The sequence below is a fragment of the Phalaenopsis equestris genome, unplaced genomic scaffold (assembly GCF_001263595.1).
Source record: "Phalaenopsis equestris unplaced genomic scaffold, ASM126359v1 Scaffold000436, whole genome shotgun sequence".
In the NCBI taxonomy this organism is placed as follows: domain Eukaryota; kingdom Viridiplantae; phylum Streptophyta; class Magnoliopsida; order Asparagales; family Orchidaceae; genus Phalaenopsis; species Phalaenopsis equestris.
In genome coordinates, this window is record NW_018164877.1 from 928810 (window position 1) to 950197 (window position 21388).

A 21388-nucleotide genomic window follows, 5' to 3' on the forward strand; every position below is an offset into this window, starting at 1 on the left:
TATATTTTACAGTAAGTGATTTTGCATTTTCTATCTTTTAATTGCTAATTTTATTTATTATTTTATTATAACATTAATTTGTATTAATATTGTTATTTCTCTTATAGAAAAAAAAAAGTAGGCTCGTAAGCCAGCTCGAACTTGTAGAATTAAGCTCAAACTTGATTAATTAATCGAGCTCAAGCTCGAACTAAGAGTGACTCGAGCTCGACTTTGGTCATTTACAGCCCTCTTGCCTAAACTTCTTTTTTCTACTTCTGTGTTTATCATGTTGCCAATCGGCTAAAGTAACAACAATTTTAATATTGACATAATTGAGGGGCTGATAATGGCAAACTTGTGCAGGGCATGTAATCCGCTGTTCTGTGATATTCTCGCCATCTACATATTATCAAAAAATCACTCAAGAGAGGTATGTGATCCGCTGTTCAAGTCATTTGCGTGCATTAAGATTAACTTTCTGTGTTTTGTAACATGGAAGTGAGTGGTGAAGCAAATGGGTTGTATTTGTATATTCTTTATTATAGTTAATAACAAATATCCACATTGAACCCTTCATGTAAACTACTGTAAGTATTTATAGATATCCACTCTGAATACTAAAGAAACTAACAAAGAATTCATTCTCTGAAACTTTCAGTTAGCTTTGTTTGAGTTGGATATAAAGTTGACTTTAAAAGTTGCATGTGTGAGGTTGAATTGGTTTAATTGGGTTTGGAGACTCCAGATTGAATGGGAACATAATTGAAGTTTTAGATTGTGCTCTAGTTGAACATAGCAAGCTTAAAAATGAGATCGCTCGGTACATAGTTATGCGTGACTCAGCTCGAGAATGCGTCAAATAAGTTGTAGCTTTGGTTTATATAAACTCGAGCTAAACAAGATTGCTTAAACCCATCTTTTGGTCAAATGTTCAGTAAACCAATCTTAGGGGATGTTTGGTAGCCTATTTTTAATAAGATTTAGTCATGAATTTAACTTTAGCCAAACAAAAAAAAATTGAAAATTAAATCCAATGCTCCATTAAATGAATGTTTTCCAAATTTCGTCTCTAAATCTCACTTTTTGTCTGTAAACCTCACTTTCCGTCTCTTTTGCAATGTAAATTTGGATTCGGATTTAATAAATTTGATTGATAGGTAGATTACGGGTTGTAATGTTCGTCAACGTCGACATGGCAATCGAATTTATTGAATTTGATAAATCCTATTCAATGTAAATCCATGTTACAACCAAGTGCCACCTTAATCTCATTTGTGTTTGTGTTTGGTCATTTGACAATATTTTGTTTTGGCTTGTGCTCTATATCGCTACAGTAGAATAACAAATTATTGTCCTAGCGTTGTATGAGAATTCAGCACACACAGATAAAAGAGAAACAAATAGTGACAGCTCCAAAAGTTTCTACGTGGAAAACGCGTAAAGGGAAAAACCATGGAGTCTGACCAAGCTGTGAAGATCCACTATTGATTGACGATGATTGGTGGTGGCGGTCAATAGCGACGGTGGTCGGCGGTGGTCGACGGCCGTTTGGAGGAGGTCAACTGCGATCGACGAAAATTGGCTGTGGTCGACGACAGTCGGCGGTGACGTTGAGCTGCAGCTCCTCCTCAAGGCCTCATACTCTCTCTCTAGGCTTAGGCTTTGTTTGGGGCCGCTTTTTCACGCGGCGCGGCCCCAAACAGCAAAAAGTTACTATTTGGCTCCCGGCCTCGCGGCATATGGACGTCAAAGCGGGGGGAAAGCGGGCCGCGGGATCGACCCTGCAGCCCCATCTTTCACCCGATAAATATTCCAAATTGTCGCCTCTGCCCTAGCGTTCTTCTTCCCGCGCCGTCTCGCCTCTCGCCTTCGACAACTGCCTCTGCCCTAGCGTTTTTCTTCCCGCTCGACATCTCGCCTCTCGCCTTCGACATCTGCCTCTGCCCTAGAGTTCTTCTTTCCGCGTCGTCTCGCCTCTCGCCTTCGACCAGGACCGTGCCCTATCGCCTCTCGCTTTCGACCAGGTAATCCTAAAGCCATTCTCTTCACTTTTTTTCGATCTCTTCTCGCCTTCACTTATTTTCGATCTGCTTGAAAATCTTAAATCATACAAAACTTTAAAGAGTTCGTCCATATTTTTTTACAAGCGTGTAAGCTCTGCAAAATGGATATACAATGCAGATTTGATTTCCATCATTGGAGGGGCTACTCATTTATTTTCTGCTCTGCAAACTGGATGTACGATGCAGATTTGATCTCTAATCTGGAGTACATCACTTTGAACAGGTGCTTGATTGTAAATTCCAGTGGAATTAAAAGGTTTAACAGATTTGTTCCGTAGGCTTCCAACTCTCTTGTTTGATTTTCATTCATTAACAGTTTTGCCCCAATTCAAGAATAGATCTGCGAGTTTTCTTCTCTCAAATAATTTTGCAATGCAAGCTTCTCTAGCATCCTTCATATTTTTTAGAAAATGTATTTTTAATTTGTGCATCTCGCTCATATGTTCCAACTCCCCAATTCTATAACCATTCGCAAATAATTTTGCAGTGCAAGTCTCTATAATCGATCCCTAACATTAATTTTACTCTTGTGTTTCATGACTTTGTTTTGTTATAGTAATAACATGGATAATGAGCCTAAAGAGGTTGCTACACCCGCATTGTGTGAAAAAGTCACGAAAATAATATTTTGTGATCTTTGTCTTAAAGAGATTAGGCCTACGACCTATTTTCCATAAAGAATGGTGGCAAAATATTATAAAAAATTTCAAGGAATGTATAGGCAGGGAATACGACAGGGTGCAAATGAAGAATAAGTGAGACCAAATGAAAAAGGAATGAAAAATTTGAAAGGAATTGAAAATGGGTTCTACCGGTCTTGGTTGGGATGCAGTGAAACGAACAATTGATGATGCAGTGAAACGAACAATTGATGCACCTGAGGAATGGTGGGCTGAAAGACTTGTGGTGAGCTTTGTTTGTAAACTTGTTTATTTTGTAACTTTATAGTTTATTCTAATTAGGTGTTCATCAATTTTTGTGTAGATGGTGTCTGCTGCGAAGAAGTTTAAGTTTTCTAGAATTGAGCCTGAATTGGAGAAGAAACTCGATCGCATGTTTGGGGGAGTGGTTGCAACGGGGAACTATGCATGTAGCCCAAGCGAGACAGGGTTCACTGGCAATGCTGTGAATTTGGGAACCCCTAGAGGTTCAGTTGATTTCATTGACATCTCCAGCCCGAATCAGAACGAATATGAACCCATTTTCCGTTCCAAACGTTCGAGGTTGTTGATAAAAGAAAATGTGGTGCATCTTCCCTCAGAAACGAGCTATCTGAGGAGGTTTCTTGTTTCAAAGCAGAATGTTAGGCTTCTCATTCAAGCACTATCACGGAGGCACTTCAAATCCTAAGTGCTACAACCGAAATTTATGCGGATGAAGAGTTGTATCTGTTCGCAGCATAATTGATGGAGGACCCGGTCTATAGAGATATTTTTGTGCAGATACCTGTCGCCAGCAGAGTGACTTATATTCGGCGTTTTTATGATCATTTGAACGTTTGAGATGTTTTATATTTGTCATCACTAGAACAATTTCACTACATTATCTATTCTTTTTATTTCTAGAGTTGTACTCGTGAACTCCGTTGTATATTTCTAATTATTTGCAAACATTTCTTTTTTTTATTGTCTCAAACTCTCATCTAACTGATAATTATTTAGGGGAAACATTTAGGGATACTCATTACTATGGATGCAAATAGAATCTTAAATTCTTAAACCATACAAAAATCTACGCAAAACTGTTAATGAATGGAAGTCAGACAAGGGAGTTGGAAGCCCACGGAACATTGTTAAATCTGAGTTAGATGTGAATTTGCTTGAAAATCTTAAACCATACAAAAATTTAAAGAGTTTGTTTGCTTGAAAATCTTAAACCTTTTGGGCAGCTTCCCCACCTCAAGTTGCTGTACCTTTGTAACATGCCAAAAGCAAAGCGACTTGATTGTAAATTCCATGGGAATTACAAGGTTTATGTGTTTCCATCGTTGGAGGGCATGTTCACTCTCCCGGGTAAGTTTGAGTGTGAGGATATTGAAGTAATAAATGTTGTACAGACCTGCTTAAATTTGTTGTTGCTTAAGTTGCCAACTTTGGTGTTTAATGTATTAATTGCTACATTTTGTTTAATTAAATGGTTAGTGACCTGTGAAGCTGTAGATGAAGTTTGGTTGTGGGATGGAAGGAGCGCAGCTTTCTCTGATTAGTTGTTTTGAGCTCTCTATTAATCTGAACTGAAACTTCATGCTCCTTAGTTCTTTACAATTTGGAGAATGTGCTCCCCACTTAGCTCATGAGACTTTAAAAAGTAAGAATTTGGTAATAATTTGAATGAATTCAGTTGCAAGGATGATTTAAAATCTGATTAGAAAGATGATTTTTATGTTGAAATTTGTGATGAAGCAGAATCATTTATATTCTACCTTTTTGATGTTGTTTTGGGTTGCTACTACTTGGTGAGCAGTCATAAGATTAAAAATGTTGCAGTCATAAGATGAACCATACCAGTAAGTTCCTTTGACAGTTGAGTAAGATTGTGAGAAATGATTGAGGATAGGTGCCAGTTTTGTAAATGTTTAGCTATTTTAAACATCATCATAAATCATTGTATTGTAGTCTGCTCTTCAAAATTATCATTTTAATATATATAATTAATGTTAAGATGAGAAATTTTATTCTGGAATTAATATCAGTTTTAATTAAACAAAAAAATTTTATTTAATTTTTTTGTTCATGCGCTATAGCAGCATTAGGGGAAAGTAGAAAGACAAGCATCAATTATTATGTGGTGATGTGCTTTAAGAAAATTATATATAACGTTATATAATTATTCATATTTATATACATATAAAGATATATAAAACATGTATCATTAATTGTCCCATCTCATAAGTCCCTTTCCGTGAGCTACTGGTAGACCGAAACATAGAGCAGTCTGGGGAAATGGAAGAAAAAGATTATATGACATATTGAATGAAAGTGTATATATATTGCTATATTTGTAACTTGCCACTTGTTAATTAATGTTTGTTTTAATGAAAAAAGGTGCAGTTTTAACGAATTTTTGGTTAATTACCACTGCATTTACATACATACAACTGCTGATGCATGCCATTGGAGTTCAGCTTTTTGGTTAATTCTATGGTACTACTTCATAGTTGAACGAATTTTAAAAAAACTAAAGCTAGGGGCATATAAATGAATGCGTTTATGAATCTAAACCAAATCAATCGAGTATGTATTAGATATGTAAATACTTCAGAATTGAGTGGCATGTATGTAAATGGTATTTTGGGTAATTGTCACAATGAAAATGGCCTTTGACTATCATCTATATCTTCTGTTTTTTTGCGCATTCTATTTATTTTTATGTCGGTGGAGTTGGGGAAATCTGAATGCATGCAGATGTCGTTATCTCATTTTATTTGTTCATACTCTGTTAGAATATTGCATTAAATTTTGATATCCGGATATATACGCAATGTATTTTGAGCATTCTGTATATTTACGTTGTATAACAGCAATAAGAAAAGCTTTTTTGTTTGGGATGAACTTTAACAAGCTGGACTCAAAAATTTGTGTTAAAAGCTGGTCATAATTTGGTGCTGGAGTTTCAAAAATTTCACAATTACAGTCCTCTTTTAAACAGTTTTAACAAACAAAGGCAGAATGTTCATTTTTCCAAAAACAATTGCACTAAACAGATAGTCAGCTTCCCCGCAGCAGCTTCCTGGGGCAGCGCAACTGCAGCTGAAAAACTGGGAAGCTGCAACTGCGCCAAACAGAGCCTTAAGCTCCTTTCATGAGAGGGAAAAATTATTGCGTGCGGACACCGCACTCAATTTTGAGTGCGGTGTCAGATCAGGACCGTGGAAAAATTAGAGTGTCTCACTCTAACAATAAAAAAAATAAAAAAATATATTTCAGTGGTCATGATCGGACACCGCACCAAATTTGTGTGTGGTGTCCGTACGCAATAATATTTATACTATTTTGGGTGTATATAATGCAGAAATACGAATCATTTTGATCGGGTGGTCTGGATAGCTTCCTTCAATCAGGTCGTGTTTAATAGACATTTGGATGTCTTAAGATGTTGGATTTAGTGATCTTAAGCTCATTGGATTCGTCTTGTCGAGACACTTGCTTTGACTATGAATTTGTCTGATTTGACATTAGTTTGACCTTTCCAAATGAGTTTGAAAATCTTTTAAAAGTGGTTTAATGACTTGATCCAGGCTTAATTTGACTCGGATTTGACTGACTATGATATCATTAGGTCTGTCTCATTGAGTCGGTCAGTTTGACTATAAGTTTGCTGAAATCGAAGCTCATGGTGACTTTTTATCAAGATTTAGGTTTTGTTTGGCGCAGCTGCAGCTTCTCAGATTTTCAGCTGCAGCGCAGCTGTACTATCTCAGGAAGTTGTTGCAGGGAAATTGACAACATGTTTGTTACAGTTGTGTGAAAATAACTGCGGAGCAGCTGTTTCTGGAAAATTATCCGTTCTACCTCTGTTCAGTAAATTTGTTTGTAACAGAACTGTGACACTCATTTATTTAATAATTCTAAAGCAGAAATTCAAAATAATGATAAATCCAAACCAAAACTTCTAAGAATTAAAAGGATGTGTAAATAGATACAAATCTGTAAATGTTAAAAGTCTTCAAAATATTTAACAAAAGTGTCTGTAGAGATCTAAGAAGGATGTAGAGATCTAAGAAGGAAATTCCAATAATTAACTATAAATCTTGAAAAAAAAATTCATAAAAAAAAATTCCATGATAATTAGCATCAAACGAATGCTGTTATCTTCTAGACTCCAACAAAAAATGTGTGAACTTTGTCTTTCAGTTCAATCCAACTCACCCCAGGTTCCTTCTTCACCATGGTTTCCTTCATCAGTTTTCTCATGCTGACAACATTCCACATTCCAGCTGAAGCATAAATATTGGCGAGGATCACGTGTTCCGGACATCTCTGATTTTAGCATGAGCAGCATCTCAGCTGCTTTCATGCCTATTTCAACATTGTTATGAACTCTGGAAGTCCCCAGCAGAGCCCCCCCCCCAACCCCCCGACCTGCTCCACTCGTCACCTGCTCGCCCTGGCGAAATATTTTCGGGTAGGGTAATAGCGTAAAAAGCCGAATGAGGAAGCCGAGCCGCAGGTTGATGTTGGTGTTCCGCTTTCGGGACAAATTGCGGCCCGCTGCAAAGGCACAGCCGCCCCAAACGGTAAATTTAAGCGGCGCGGCACCACGCCGCATCCTTTCCGCTGCGCCAAACGCAGCTTTAAACATTTCTTACTTAAAATATCATCTTAAGATTTTTGTTATGCCTCAAGATTCGTGCATGATGAAAATTTACTGGTGGCGTTTCAAAGATCAATATGTTGAATTTAAAGCATTTAAACTTAGAAGAAATTTGCTTAGGCCGGAGTAAAATGTCATTCGGATTATTTGTTACTAACATGACTGGGATATTAAATTTACCGTTGACATTTGCCCAAAATATTCTTTTAAAAGAAAGAGCTGATCAAAAAATTGAGTCCAAGTTTTCACGTGTATGTTGATTTATTGATGTAATAAAGTTGCGTGTTCATGTAGGTTTGATCTATTATGTTTGGTTCTGAGCTAAACACCGCATTTGGGTGACCCATCAAGATTAAATGATTCGAAGATTTTTCACATAAATTGTGTAAGGATAAGTTAGAAAAGTATTAGTTTTATTTTAAAATTGCTGTTTTATATTTATATATACATATATGAAGAATTTATTTATATTAATTTTAAAGTCATTTCTTACCTAATGTTTTCACATAATTTTTTTTTTAATGACTGTATGTTATGATACACGAATAGTTCTAACGAGGGAACCATCAGTCTCAGACAATTCTCGAACTGGCATTCTCTGGATATATCCCTAACTTGTCTGATTTAAATAGTATTGAAATAAAAAAAAAATGAGGGGGTGTTTTAGATTAGTTAATTACTTTTTTCAAAAAATATATTTAAACATTCATCAATCACTCGATTAAGCAGTTTGTCAATCACTCGTCTGCTATTAAAACTATCATGTTGTTATGAACATGATAGTTTTTGAAAAGTGCTGCTATTAAATTTTTTATTTTTTATTATTCTTAATAACATAGATATTTAATTATAATATTTTTTTTTTATGCATTTCTGGGTCCTATATATTTAATGATAGAAGTGTCATGTGTTCATGTCGTGTGTCATGTGTTCATGTCGTGTTGGTGTCCATATGTTTGTATTTGTTCAACATAGACCATAAGCAAATCTCCTACCAGTGGCTCAAATTAATTTCTTTGAAGTGAAAAGTACATTGTTTGCCCAATATTTTTAGAAGTGTGTATCATGAGTAAAGCGAAGCAAAGTATGTGACCCCCGTTTTGCTTTATTGAGGCGCGTTTTGAAACACTATAGTCAATTTGTATGATTTTCTTGCAATTTTTAATTTTTTTATTATTGCAATATATTAGATATTGTTTGAAATTTTAATGTGCAGATTTACCATGAATATTTTTTTCAAGTCATGTATTATGTCAAATCAACTATTAACACATGCTTTATATTTTATAATCTTTAATAAATTCATTTATACATTAATAGTTTTGTATACCTATTAGCATTTTGGTTTATAAAAGCAACATGCTTTGCTCTCTGCTCTGTTTTGAATCAAAAATAAACGCATTGCATTACGTTTTACATTTTGATAACTCCGATATATCTGCGAATAGAAGATATTGGCAAATGAGCTTTAATATCTACAATGGTTAAAGATATCATTATGATGTTAGCTTTATTGTGAAAATTGGAACAATTGTGGCATTGTACAAAGTGAAGTTAAATAGATATAGGTCCAAGGAAATCCCCTCTAATTGTTGCCATTACATGAAACTCTCTATCCCACTCAATCCACCTGATTGCATCAACCCTAAACCTCACCTTAGTTCCCTTCACCATTATTGACTCCAAACACTCATTCACAAACATTCCCTCTTCTTCCATGACAAATTTGTAGTCTTCCATCATCTTTTCTGGGAGAAAAATGCTTTCAATCGGCTCAACTTTGAGAAATATGCCGTGCTTCACAACCCTGTCCACGAAGCCAATTAAGATCTCGCCCTTGCGGGGTTTCACGGCAGTGCAGCTGAAGGATACTGTGAAGATGATGGCTTCGCCGTTAAGCTCGCCAGCTTCTCCTTCATCCGTGGAGTCGTGAATGGTGGCTGCGACATAGTAGCCGTGTTTCTTCGATGCTTTCTTGCCGATGAGGCCGGCGAGAAGGTGGAGGTTTGCAGCTTTGCTGGGAAGAAGACAACCTCTGGAATCAAGCTGGTCAGGATGGAAGGGCACTTTTCCTTTCATTTCAAGCTCCAAAAACACCATTTTTTTTGTTCTGCTGAATTGCCCAAATAATTAGAATAGCAAGCTACCATATCCATAACGGACGCTTCTTTATATATATATATATATATAGTTGGTAATGACTATTAAAATCAACAAAAGTGATGCCTCATGACCTACCATTAACTTGCTACCATAAGGCAATAATGAACAATCATATTCGTGACGAAGAGTATCGATCCATAACCTGAGGGGGCCATCGAAGAGTATCGAAAAACATAGGAGACAAATAATTCAGCTTTCTTATCCTCAAATAATAGAAATAATTCACAATATATAGCCTAATATGTGAATCTGTAAATAGAAAGAAAGCTATAAATATTAGGGTATAATTCGCCTAATAAGAGGAAAGAAAATTGGGAAGGAAAATAAATTGGATATGAATGCAGAAATAATCCCTTTCCAGATCAGTTAGGGGATTGCACATAGCAATGCAATGGCTGCAGAAGTATGGAGGTCTTATTACTTTAATTACTTATCAGTATTTAGTTATTTTAATTATTTTTAATTTTTTTTATTAATTTTTAATTTAGTTAATCTATTGTTGATTTGTCAGATTCATTATTTGAATTGTTAACTAATAAATAATATGCAAGTTATCCTAATTTTTTTTGGCTATTTGATTATGCTAATGGATGATATGCAATTTATTTGCTTTTCACTAATAATATCCTTCTTGTGAATAAGAGTAGATAAAGAGTTCATGAAAAACATGAATTATGGAGATCAACTTTAGAGTCTAAATGATTTTGTTTAGACAGTTTTAAAACTAAATACATGGAATGTCTTTTAGTAGTAGTAGATTTAGTGGCGGAGTTATAACAATGAATGATCGAGTCATTAAAAGGATCAGACGCTTTAGTTATATCGGATCTATTATTCAAAGTGATGGAGAAATAGATGGAAATGCTATTAGTAGAATTCACTTTGGATGGTTGAAGTGGACGAATGCATAAGGCCTATTGTTTGATAAAAAAGTATTGCTTGGACTTAACAAGAAAATTTATAAGATGGTAGCGTGACCTTTAATGTTTTATGGCACAAAATGTTGGCCTATAACAGAGAAGCATAGATCTAGGTGTTGTTGAGATGTGAATGCTTAGATGGATGAGTGGCTTTACACTTAGAGACAAAATACGAAACAAATGTATCCGTGAAAAGATTGATGTAGCTTTAGTGACAGACAAGATTAGAGAGTCTTCTTAGATGATTTTTTCACATTAAACGTCGACCATCCACTGACCTAATTAGGAGAGCTGATGTTTTAGATTTGACTCGTGTTAAAATAGGTAGTGGTAGTCCTAAAAAAACAAGTATTTATTAGAATTAAATGAAAATATGACACTCAATAGAACTCGATGGAGAAAAAGGATTCATATAGCCAACCCCACTTGTGGAATAAAGGCATGTTGTTATTGTCCTTGTTGATTATTTTAATCAATTTTTACGTCATTATTATTTGATATTAAATTAACTAATTTGTGTTTTTTTTACTTATTTTTAAGTTAATAGCTATTTAGTTAGTTCCAACTCAATTGTTAAGGATTATATCATAAACGGTAGAAAGTTGAAATTGGGAAAATTGCTTTTCAATAAGAAATAAATTAATTTAGTTATCCATAAATTTATTTTTTAAAAATTCTACTAATTCACAAATAAAAAAAAATTAGCATCATTTATTATTATTACTTACGAAATATATTCTCTTTATAATAATGAAATATTAAAATATAAAATATATTTAACTTTAAATTAAAATCAGAGAAAATGCCTAACTCTTAGAATTTGAATCCATGACCCATCAGAGGTGACTCGTGCTCTATTATTAAAATTCTATTTATTTTTTATAAATATTAGGAAAATTTACATGCATAGCACCCAATTAGTAGCATTTTCCTATCTCAAACTTAGGGCCCGTTTGGGGCAGTTTATTTGGTGTGGTGGCGTTTTGAAAATGCACCTCGCATGTTTGGGTAAATTGTGTTTAGGCGGCTTATGCGTTTTGAAAAAGCTGAAAACAGCGTTTTAACATTGCACCTATCGAAGTTAGGTGCGGTGACAACTTTCTGGCAACGGTCTGACTTTTCCAAAAAAATAAAATTTTGTAATAGCTAACTCACATAACTTATCAGCAGATTATTTTTAATCAACTTATTAGCAGATTATTCAATAAGCTGCAGCTGCCCCAAACAGACCATTAATCAAAGTTTGGGTGTGAGATACGTAAATACATAAGAATTGGGTGCTATGTATGTAAAAATCCCCAAATTTTAATAAACATTGCTTTAAAAAGTTTACCAATTATTGATAGACCAATCAATAATGCTATGAACATGAAGATTGCATGAGGTCCAGATGAGCAAATGAGATGTTGAACACATCTCATTTTCAACTATGAACATGAACATGAAGATTGCATGAGCCAATTCATGACTAGACGGAGTCAGACTCATCAACTCACAAATTTAATCTACGAGTCAAATTTGAGCCAAATCCACGTAGGTGCACTTATCGCCACCTCACCACAACCTGACGACACAAATCTAATGGCTTATCAATTGGCCCCAAGTGAACATTACCATGCAATTCACTAAAGCCACCTATGTGTTTGCCTCAATGACAAGGTTGGAGTGCACCTCCCTTGATTGATGACATCTCTCCTTAATTATAATTAAATATTAACTAATACATACTAAAAACATTTAGGGTTAATTTTGATTCCATTAAATTCATTAATCTCTTTGCATGTATTAGTTGCATAATAATTAAAGAGTTACTTCTCAATTATTGTATCACTTTAATTGCATATTTTTAATTTAAAAATTTAAGACTTTCATGTGTTACATCTGGTCAGCAACTCAGCATCATATTTAAAATTTCAATCTTTAAATCAAAAGTAAAATTGAGGTATTAAATATATAAATACATAAGAATTTGGTGGTATATTTATAAATACCCTATACAAAACTGTTGAGAATTTTGGGGCAAAAAAACGCAAGAATCGACACAAATCTAGAAAGAAACGCATAGATTTAACGAGGTTCCGTAAAGAATGTCTACGCTATTAACGAGGTTCCGTAAAGATGTCTACGTCCTACGGAGTAGAGCAGTGGCTTTTCTTTCAATTCAGAAAAAAAAGAGTACGAGATCCCTAGGGTTACAAATAAGACATGTATATATATAACGCTGACATATAATATGTAATTACAAAATTACTCATGTACCGTACTACAGAGCGGTTGCCCCTGCACCCCCAACCCACATAATGAAACTCTCCTGATTAGACAGATGCTTCCGCTCGCGAGCTCCACTCCGTGGCTAGCTCCGTTGAGCTCCAGTATCTGTCTCTTATCTGTGGGAGTCATATCTAACAATAACACAGAAGGCATACAGACTTCATGTATTTCTACAGGTCCAAAGACACCATCAACCCCATCATCTCCAAGAGTCGCCTGCACCTGAAACACTCTCTCCGATTCAATCCACTTGCTCCCAGCAACCGTAAACCTCACTCTGCCGCCGCTCCCAATCCTGAACCGCAGACTCTCATTCACAAACTCCGGCTCCTCTTCCACCCTGCCGTCATATCCATAACCTTTCATCTCCTTCTCCGACAGAAGAATGTCCTCCATAGGCCCATATTTCAGAACCGCTCCCTGTTTCAGAACCTTATCAACGGTGCCGATAAAAATGTCACCTTTGACGGGTTTAATGGCGATGCAGGTGAAGGTTACGGGTAAGATGATATCGCCGGTGGGACTGTGAACTTCTCCTTCTCCTATGGATTCGAGCGTGTGGACTGCGAGATAGTAGCCTTGTTGCTCGGAAGCTTTCCGGCAAGTAAGGTCTTCGAGGAGGCTGAGCATTACAGCTTTACGAACAGCAAGATCTTTGGGAGGACGCTGAGAGGGATTGATTAATACCACCTTTCGTTTCATTTCGAACTTTAAATATACCATTTTTATTAACTGTGTTGAAGAACTGAAATCATAAGAAAGAGGGATTCATGAACTTCTGAAAGTTTAAAAATGGCGGTGGTAGAGGAAAACACAGATTTTTAATCAAAAAATCATTTTTTTTTTAAAGTTTCTTTTGTCATTTCTGAGTTTTGAGAAGTGCAGGAGAAGAGTAGTTTGGCTTTACTATTTACAGAGCATGGGGAGGATGCAGAATTTATAGCCTGAGATGTGAATCTAGAATGGAAAGAAAGCTATAAAAATTAAGTTGTAATTAGGATGAAAAATAGGAAGAAAAATTAAATGGAGAGAATGTATAGACATAATTAATCCCATTCTAGATCAGTTAAGGGATGGCACATGGCGATGCAATGGGGGTGGTTTAGGTGAGCTCAGCATTACTCATTGCCGAGAAAATATTACGTACATACATTATTGTTAGCGTGGTGCAATCATGTCGTCGTCCGCAAGTGCGGATGACGGACCTAACACACCGAACTCCTAAACTTTTATATTTATATTTATAACATTCTAAATCTTAGCATCTCATTCAAAATATCACATTAATAATATTTTAAAAGTGAAATGCCCATTTTCATCTATATGTTTATGAAATCAAATTGTCATAAGGGTAAATATACTTATAAATACATAAGAATTGGGTGCTGTACATTGTTTATCTTAATTAATCCTTAATTACATAAATTTAAGAGAAATTTGAGCATCCTAATTATTATTCAATGCAGCAATTGTCCCACACATTTTATAAATCAGTTATATCATTATATAAAATATTATGATTTATTATTCTCTGCTGAGTTATTTACTAATTAATTTTCAGACAAAATAAATAGAATGTCTTTATTACTATTAACAACTGGTCAGTATTTGGTTAATCTAAGTACCATCTAATTCACTTAATTAATTGTTGTATTCATTAGATCTATTACTATTTAGTCTTAATTAATTATTTTAATTTATAACTAATCAAAAAATATGCAATATATCCTTATTTTTAGTCCAATTGATAATTTTAATCAATATTATATAATCTTTACTTAGTTTAAGTTACCAGCTATTTAGTATTTTCTAGCTAAATTATTTTATAAGGGAGATTGATTGTAAAATTAGTTAGTTAATATTTATTACATAAATACCCCTGTAGTATTATAAAATTTTGGTTTTATAAATTTAATTTACAAATTAGAAATTTACATGCATACAATAAAATTATTATTATGTACTTACATATCTAATATCTAAACTATGATTTTTTTTAACATTTTATTAAATTTTTCCTGTGTATTTTACTTTTAAGGAATTAATAATAGGGATAATTTACATGTGCCGCCAAAGATTTGAGTGTTATAAATGTAAAAATTAAAATTTGGGCTTTAGATATGTATATAAATAATTAGATTTAATTTAAAATTGGTTCAAAATAAATTTTACTTATAATCATATATTATACTCATCATAGAGCAAATTTGATAGCTACAAAATCCATTCTAATCAAATTTAAGGGGCATTTACATACATACCTCCCAATTCCTATGTATTTACATTTTGAAAGCCCAAATTTTAATTTTTACATTTATGCCACTCAAATCTTATCACGTAAAAAATTCCACTACTATACAATTCTGAAAGCGAAAAACACCTTTTCATGCAGACAACCCTTTCACAAGTATATTTACAAAACACTCCTAGGAAATCTACATATTTCAACAGCAGGGCATTGTGTAAACTCAAGGGGCAATTACATACATACTGCCCAATTCCTACCTATTTACATATCCAACACAAAAACTTTGATTTTTACACTTATACCGCCTAAATATTTCATATCACATCAAAAATACAGCTTTTCGTGCACGGGTAAGATGGCATATATGTAAAAATTAAAGCTTTGATACATAAATACATAAGAGTTGAGTGGTATGCATGTAAATCTTCCTAAACTCAAATAGGTCCAAGGAAATCTCCTGCAAGAGTTGCCAGCATCTGAAAACATCTATCCCATTCAATCCACTTAATCCCAAGAACTCTGTACCTCACCTTACTCCCTCTCACCATTTTTGACTGCAGATTCTCATTCACAAACATTGCCTCTTCTTCCATCCTAAATTTGTAATCTTTCATCATCTTTGCTGACAGAAAAATGTTCTCCAATGGTCCAGATTTCAGAAATATTCCATGCTTCAGAACCTTATCAATGGTGCCATGTAAGATCTCACCCTTGTGAGGTCTCACAGTGGTGCAGCTGAAGGAAACAGGGAAAACCACTTCGCCGGTAAGGTCGTGAATTCGACCTTCTGCAATGGAGTCGAGAGTCGTGACTGCGACGTAGTAGCCGTGTTCCTTGGATGCTTTCAGATGAGTGATGTTGTCAAGGAGGCGGAGGATTATATTTTTACGAAGAAGAAGACCTGTGTGATGGAGTTGGTCAGGAGGGACTGCTACGTCTCGTTTCAATTCCACCTTCAAGAAAACCATTTTTCGTGATCTGCAAAAAAGGTGAAATTGTGAGAATACAATTTAGTAGAACTGGTGTAGAATGTAGATAAAGGTTTGGATGAGGCGAATAAGGATAAGCTGGACTAGAGGGAAGAAATGGAAATAAGAGAAACTAGATATGTGAAGAGATGGGGTACAGATTGAAAGAATGTTGATTTTATGAAATTTAACATGACTGAAATGATACCCTGCTCGTGACAGGATTGTATTATCAAAGCTGAGTTTATGAATATTGAAGAGAATTTGCAAAAGATGATGAATATGAAGAACATTTGGAGAGAGAAGCTTGTGTCATATGGTGGAGAGGATTCCATAAGCGGTCAGAAAAATGAGAATATGTTGGCCACTTTCAAGAAAAAACTGGATCCATAGATTTGATATTTGAAAGGTAAAGAATGCAATTTGCCTCTCCTATTAAAGTTAAGAGCCTTTTGGTTTGTTGAAAATGGAATGAAGTGTAAAGATAATGTATTGTATTTGGCATCCTTTGAATTTGTTTGGCTCAATGTGAAATAATGCACAATTTAACATTTCTTATTTGGTTTGAAGAAAAAATAAAATTAATGTAAAATAGATAGCCGAAGGGCGATGAATGATAGGTGATGAGTTACAGGTGGTGGTCCGCGGTTGGCGGCAGATGTTAGTAGGCTATAATGGTCAGTGGTTGGAGGCAACGGTTGGTGATGGCTTGCGATGGCTGCCGACGGCAAACCCTTGGTAATGGCTTGCGGCCATGTCGGGCGGGTAGAGGAGGCCGCCATAAATTGAGGTGGTAAAAGGCAGTGGCAACAAGCAACGATGGAATGCAACTCTTTACGCAAAGTGAAGTATTTGAAATTCACCCAAATCCAACGAATTCCAAATACATGAAATGGAACTAGAGAATGAATTCCAAATGTATTGTAATTTTACTCTACATATGGAATTCATCCAACCAAACACCCTAATTTCTAAAACTCCTCCAAAAGAAATATAGTGCACTCCTTTTGCAGCAAGTAAACAGTCCTTTCGTAACATTCTCACCACTAGAAGTTAGATCTTGGTTAACAAGACCATAACCACCAAGAGAATGGAAAAAAGCAACACTTGCCCCTTCCTCCAGTGACAATTAAAGCAATCGTAGAATAAACAATGTAGAATGTTGAAATTCACAAAGCAACTTCAACAGCAAGGTTCTTCAGTTATCTAAGCTAATGGAAAGTGATTGTGAAGGCCTACTAATTTTGAAGCAAACTATTAAGTATAATAAAACTATATCTTCAAAATCAATGTAAGAATTGGAAGCAGCAATTTTATCAACTTTGGTTTAATCCACCATGCGTACCTGGTCAATCACAACTCTTCACTGAGAGATTTTGGAGTCCATTTTTCAATCGAATGGCACATGATCGATTTGTAAAGTGTAGTAGTTTCTCAATGATGAACCACATATCCGCACATGAATCCGGATTAAGCACATAGGTAAGAATAGAGGCAGCTATGGTGAAATACAAAGCAGCAACCATATTCTGATCAATAAGAATCCAACAATCGTAGCAAATATTTAGAGGAATTTGACCAGTAGCATTAAAGACTTGTTAGGGCGGACAAACAGTGGATCGAGCAAGGTTGCCGTCAAAGCCTCTATCTTTAAAAATTTTCAGGATTCGACAATAAAAGAAAAGAACAATTAAGAGCTAGAAAACAATTCAAAGTTCTCTTTTTTTTTCGTTTTAAAATGCTAAAAACAATTATAAAGTTGGATACTATTGCAATGTATGATCAAACTAGAAAGAATGAGATCAAATGCAGACAGGGAAACGAATTCAGAACAACGAATATCGGAAAAAAGGAAAAAGCAGGAATATTTTCCTCACTTGCCGATATCGCAATTCATCTAATGCAGACTAAGTTCAGCCCCGAGTCACAAAAAATGAACTTTTTATTTGGATACAAATGCAGTAATGGTTGGTGAAAGGGGACTTACAGACAATGCTTGGCCGTGGGGGAGAGGCGTGGGTCAGTATGTGGGTTCTACCGTTAGGGTTTTACTCAAGGGGAGGAGTTCCCGGCAGCGAAGGCACGAAAAAAGATTAGTGTATTTACATATGTTTCGCCAAAATTTTCACATTTACATTTATAGCACTTTTTTTTTTTGATATCACACAAAAATAATACTATACATATTTTAATTCAGCTTTGCATAAGTACTATACATGTTCTTGGATCCAAATTTAACATGTGAATCATGACCACTGAATGAAAGTATAGAAATCTTGAGGGAAAGTTAGGGAGAGAGAGAGAGGGAGAGAGTGCACATCGATTTGCCCCTCTAAGCCAAATTGGGGCATTTCGAGATAAAACATCAAAAAACTATGGAAGAGAGACTCATTAAAGAAGAAGGTTCTAGAGAGAAGGGTTCAAATGCCCCTAATATATGATTTGGTCCTCCTATTTATAGGAGAAATGAACAAAATGTATAAGTACATGTTTTGCCACTACTTTAGAGAAATTGTATAGGTTATTATGGTCTTTTCGCTATCAAGTTCTTTTTGGTTGATAGGTCCTTTGGTCAGCAAGCTAAGCTAGTTTCAGTTGGCTTTCAAGTGGGATGTTTGGTCAGCTTTCAGGCAGCCAGTCGACTTGCCTAATTATTGATCATTGGCGATCTTTTGTTGATTTTTTGTGGAGTTGTTGAGTGAGTTTTGTGTTGATACTTGTTGGGTCATCAGAGGTACTAGACCTTTGTTTGGTCGTTTCTTTCAAAGTGATCGACGTGGATGCCTCTCTCTTGATGGCCTAAATGGCCCTTTGGTTGTCAAACTAGCATTCGATTGGTCAGCAGCCCTTTGGTCTGCTAGCAACCCTTCAGTTGGCTGGGTGGATTTTGATCGGCAAGGTTCGTGAGACCTTATAGCTTTTTATTATAAAGGGTCTCGTCATACTTCCCTTGATTTAGTTCATTTGATTGTCTCGGGATACATGAAACCTAATTTTTTGTGTGCACATTTAAGGCTCTGTTTGGCGCAGCTGTGGATTATTTATAATCTGCTGATAAACAGATTATTCTGATAATTTGATAATTTGCAGATTATCAGAATAACCTGACTTGCTGTTTGAGGCAGCTTATTCAGACTAGCTTATTGGTGGTTAAAAGACATTTATGCCCCTGTCTGATAAAACTGTTTGGGGCAGCTTATTAAGAATAGTTTATTGATAGAAAAGAAACATAGTGCAGAAACATACGATAATCACAGATCAGTTCTAAAAGATATCATACAGTTCTCACACCCTAATGAGTACTAGGAGAACTAAAAAAATTACAAATACAAGTACGACAACAAGGAGAAATATTAAAATATTCAACTTAAGACTCTGGCTACGCCGGTCCTCATCTGCACTATCAGCCGGAGAAAACATCGGATTCACGTGACTGCTGGCATGACTATTGTCAGTGTAATATGAGAGACTATCAGCCTACCGGAAGAAACCCTATGAAGATATTCAGCAGAAGAACCGAAAAAACTCACAAATCCAAAGCAATAGAAGTAGAGATATGGGAAAGAACCGAAAAAAATTCACCGATCCAAAAAATTCACGAATCCAGAGCGTATCTCGAAAAAACTCACAGATCCAGAGCGTATCTCAAAAAAAACCAACAACAAATAATCGTAGATCTTACCGGAGAGTATATGTCAAAGGGAAAAAGAACGAAATCGAGCCCTAACGCCAACAGAGAGTGATGCTTTCGATCGGAGAGGGAGGAGGCGAGGGGAGAGCGCGAGAGAGATCACCAAGGGCAAAAGAAGGAATTCGAGCTCTAACGCCAACAGCCAACGTCGAACGCAACTGAGGCCCCGCGATCCGGTTAATGAAGAAAAATGAATCCGCAGGCGCTGCGTTCAGAACGTCGTCGAGCGAACGCGCGAAACAAACGCGAGGGCGGCGTTCTGAAAACACCACCGCAAATGTATAAGCTATGTCAAACAGAGCCTAAATATGAAAGTTTAAGTGTAACATAAGTGACATGTATTTAAATTTCCCAAAAGTAAAAGAAAGATTAACATACATAACACTTAATTCCTACTTATTTACATATCTAACAACCAACTTTTTATTTTTTTGTATGTACGTGCTATCTTATTATGCATTCAAAGATGTCTTTTATCTTTTAAGTTAAAAATAATGACATTTATTCCGAGATATGAAAATTTTAGTTAGTAGTAATATAGAACGTAAATTTTAGGTGCTAGATATGTAAATAGATAGGAATTGAGTGGTATATATGTAAATGCTCCAAAATAGTAATAAATCTTTTATTTGATTGGTCCAAATCACATTAACACTTGCATTCAAATAAAGTTGACAACTTGAAACAAAAATAAAAAACACATTTTTATTATAATGAGCAACAAAATAAATAAAAATAAAATAAAAACCCACATACACACATAGTAAGCAAAACCATGATAATCTCAATCAAACAAAAGAAATCAAGAGAGGACTCCTCACAATATGCTTGTTGGAAACCCACCTGAGCTGCCCTTGCGCCACCGTTCCTCTCCTTTCTCCCACATTTCCTGTGCTGAAATATATATTAAAGCTCCTGCTCTGATTCATCTCTGAAAACCCTAACTTCTCCGGATAAACAGTCACCTCCACCCCTTCCGGAGCCCTAATTTGCACCGAATACACGGCCTCTTCCTCCCCTATGTTCCTCACAGTCCTCATCACTGTTTTCTCCATGTTCGAACCCATCGCCACTGAGATCGATGGGTAGTTCAGCTCCTCTGCAACGATAGTCTCGAACATCGAGCACTCCACCGTCTGTCGTGTAATGGTCGACACCTTGTCCAAGAATCAAACCAAAATTACATTTTTTAACAAATATTGACATTATTTCATATTAAAAATCCAAACTTTTTTATACCTGCTTATCTGTGTATCCCATTCCGCAGAGATACGGCACGTAATCTCCAGGTTGAAGATCATAGACCAGTCCCGGATCATCCGCTTTCGTAGGATTCACATGCCCTGCTCCAACGGCGAAGTATCCTGCTTCGCCGAGCGTTTCATCGACAATCACCCCTCCGTCACGATCCAACACGTCCGCCGTCGTCATCATCGCCGACTTTATCGCCGCCGGCGACCAATCCGGATGCGATAGCTCCACACCTGGCCCCCCCCCGCCCACCCCCGCCGCCGCTGCCGAACTCCCCGACACCATGTTAAACGTCGGCAAAGTCATGTTTCCGGCATCGAGCGCCGGCGGACCCACCGGAAATGGCCACGCCGCCGCCACGTTGACTCCTGGACCAACAATGTCTGGCTTCAAAATTCCCTCATTCACAGCGCTGGGACCACGGCCGGAGAAATCAGCTACCGCCGGCGCCGGCGATGAACCGTACACTGTCCCCTTGAAATGAATCGTGGCCGTCGGATTCGCCGTCGAGGCGACGT

The 21388-nt window shown here is 36.1% G+C and overlaps 4 protein-coding genes across 9 annotated transcripts in view; 1 reads left to right on the forward strand and 3 right to left on the reverse strand.

The window, feature by feature from the left end:
- LOC110027705 (phospholipase SGR2) overlaps positions 1 to 621 on the forward strand; it is an 87410-nt gene extending 86789 nt beyond the window's left edge. For all 5 annotated transcript variants that reach the window (XM_020729231.1, XM_020729230.1, XM_020729229.1 and 2 more), the window contains one exon: positions 346 to 621. The gene's annotated coding sequence lies outside the window, so the exon portion shown is untranslated. The remainder of the gene's footprint in view (positions 1 to 345) is intronic.
- Positions 622 to 8912: 8291 nt separating this feature from the next.
- LOC110027683 (DNA-directed RNA polymerase V subunit 7-like) lies at positions 8913 to 9458 on the reverse strand. Its single transcript, XM_020729199.1, has one exon. The coding sequence runs from the start codon at positions 9456 to 9458 to the stop codon at positions 8913 to 8915; it is 546 nt and encodes a 181-aa protein (XP_020584858.1).
- Positions 9459 to 15369: 5911 nt separating this feature from the next.
- LOC110027727 (DNA-directed RNA polymerase V subunit 7-like) lies at positions 15370 to 18012 on the reverse strand. Of its 2 annotated transcripts, none has more exons than XM_020729266.1 (2): positions 17916 to 18012; positions 15370 to 15938 (listed from the first exon to the last, which is right to left on the reverse strand). In XM_020729266.1, the coding sequence occupies exon 2, from the start codon at positions 15926 to 15928 to the stop codon at positions 15395 to 15397; it is 534 nt and encodes a 177-aa protein (XP_020584925.1). In that variant the 5' UTR covers positions 15929 to 15938; positions 17916 to 18012; the 3' UTR covers positions 15370 to 15394. The 2 variants fall into 2 exon arrangements, with proteins under 2 accessions (XP_020584925.1, XP_020584926.1); XM_020729267.1 differs by lacking the exon at positions 17916 to 18012 and adding an exon at positions 17274 to 17343.
- A 2218-nt stretch (positions 18013 to 20230) lies between these two features.
- Positions 20231 to 21388, reverse strand: part of LOC110027728 (subtilisin-like protease SBT1.5) — a gene marked incomplete in the record, with an annotated part of 2679 nt that continues 1521 nt past the window's right edge. The window contains 2 exon segments of the mRNA XM_020729268.1: positions 20231 to 20776; positions 20859 to 21380. Of these exon segments, the coding sequence (XP_020584927.1) occupies positions 20408 to 20776; positions 20859 to 21380 (891 nt within the window).

Coding starts and splice junctions, on each gene's coding strand:
- LOC110027683 (XM_020729199.1), bottom strand. CDS start 9,458: ATGGTGTTTTTGGAGCTTGAAATGAAAGGAAAAGTGCCCTTCCATCCT.
- LOC110027727 (XM_020729266.1), bottom strand. CDS start 15,928: ATGGTTTTCTTGAAGGTGGAATTGAAACGAGACGTAGCAGTCCCTCCT.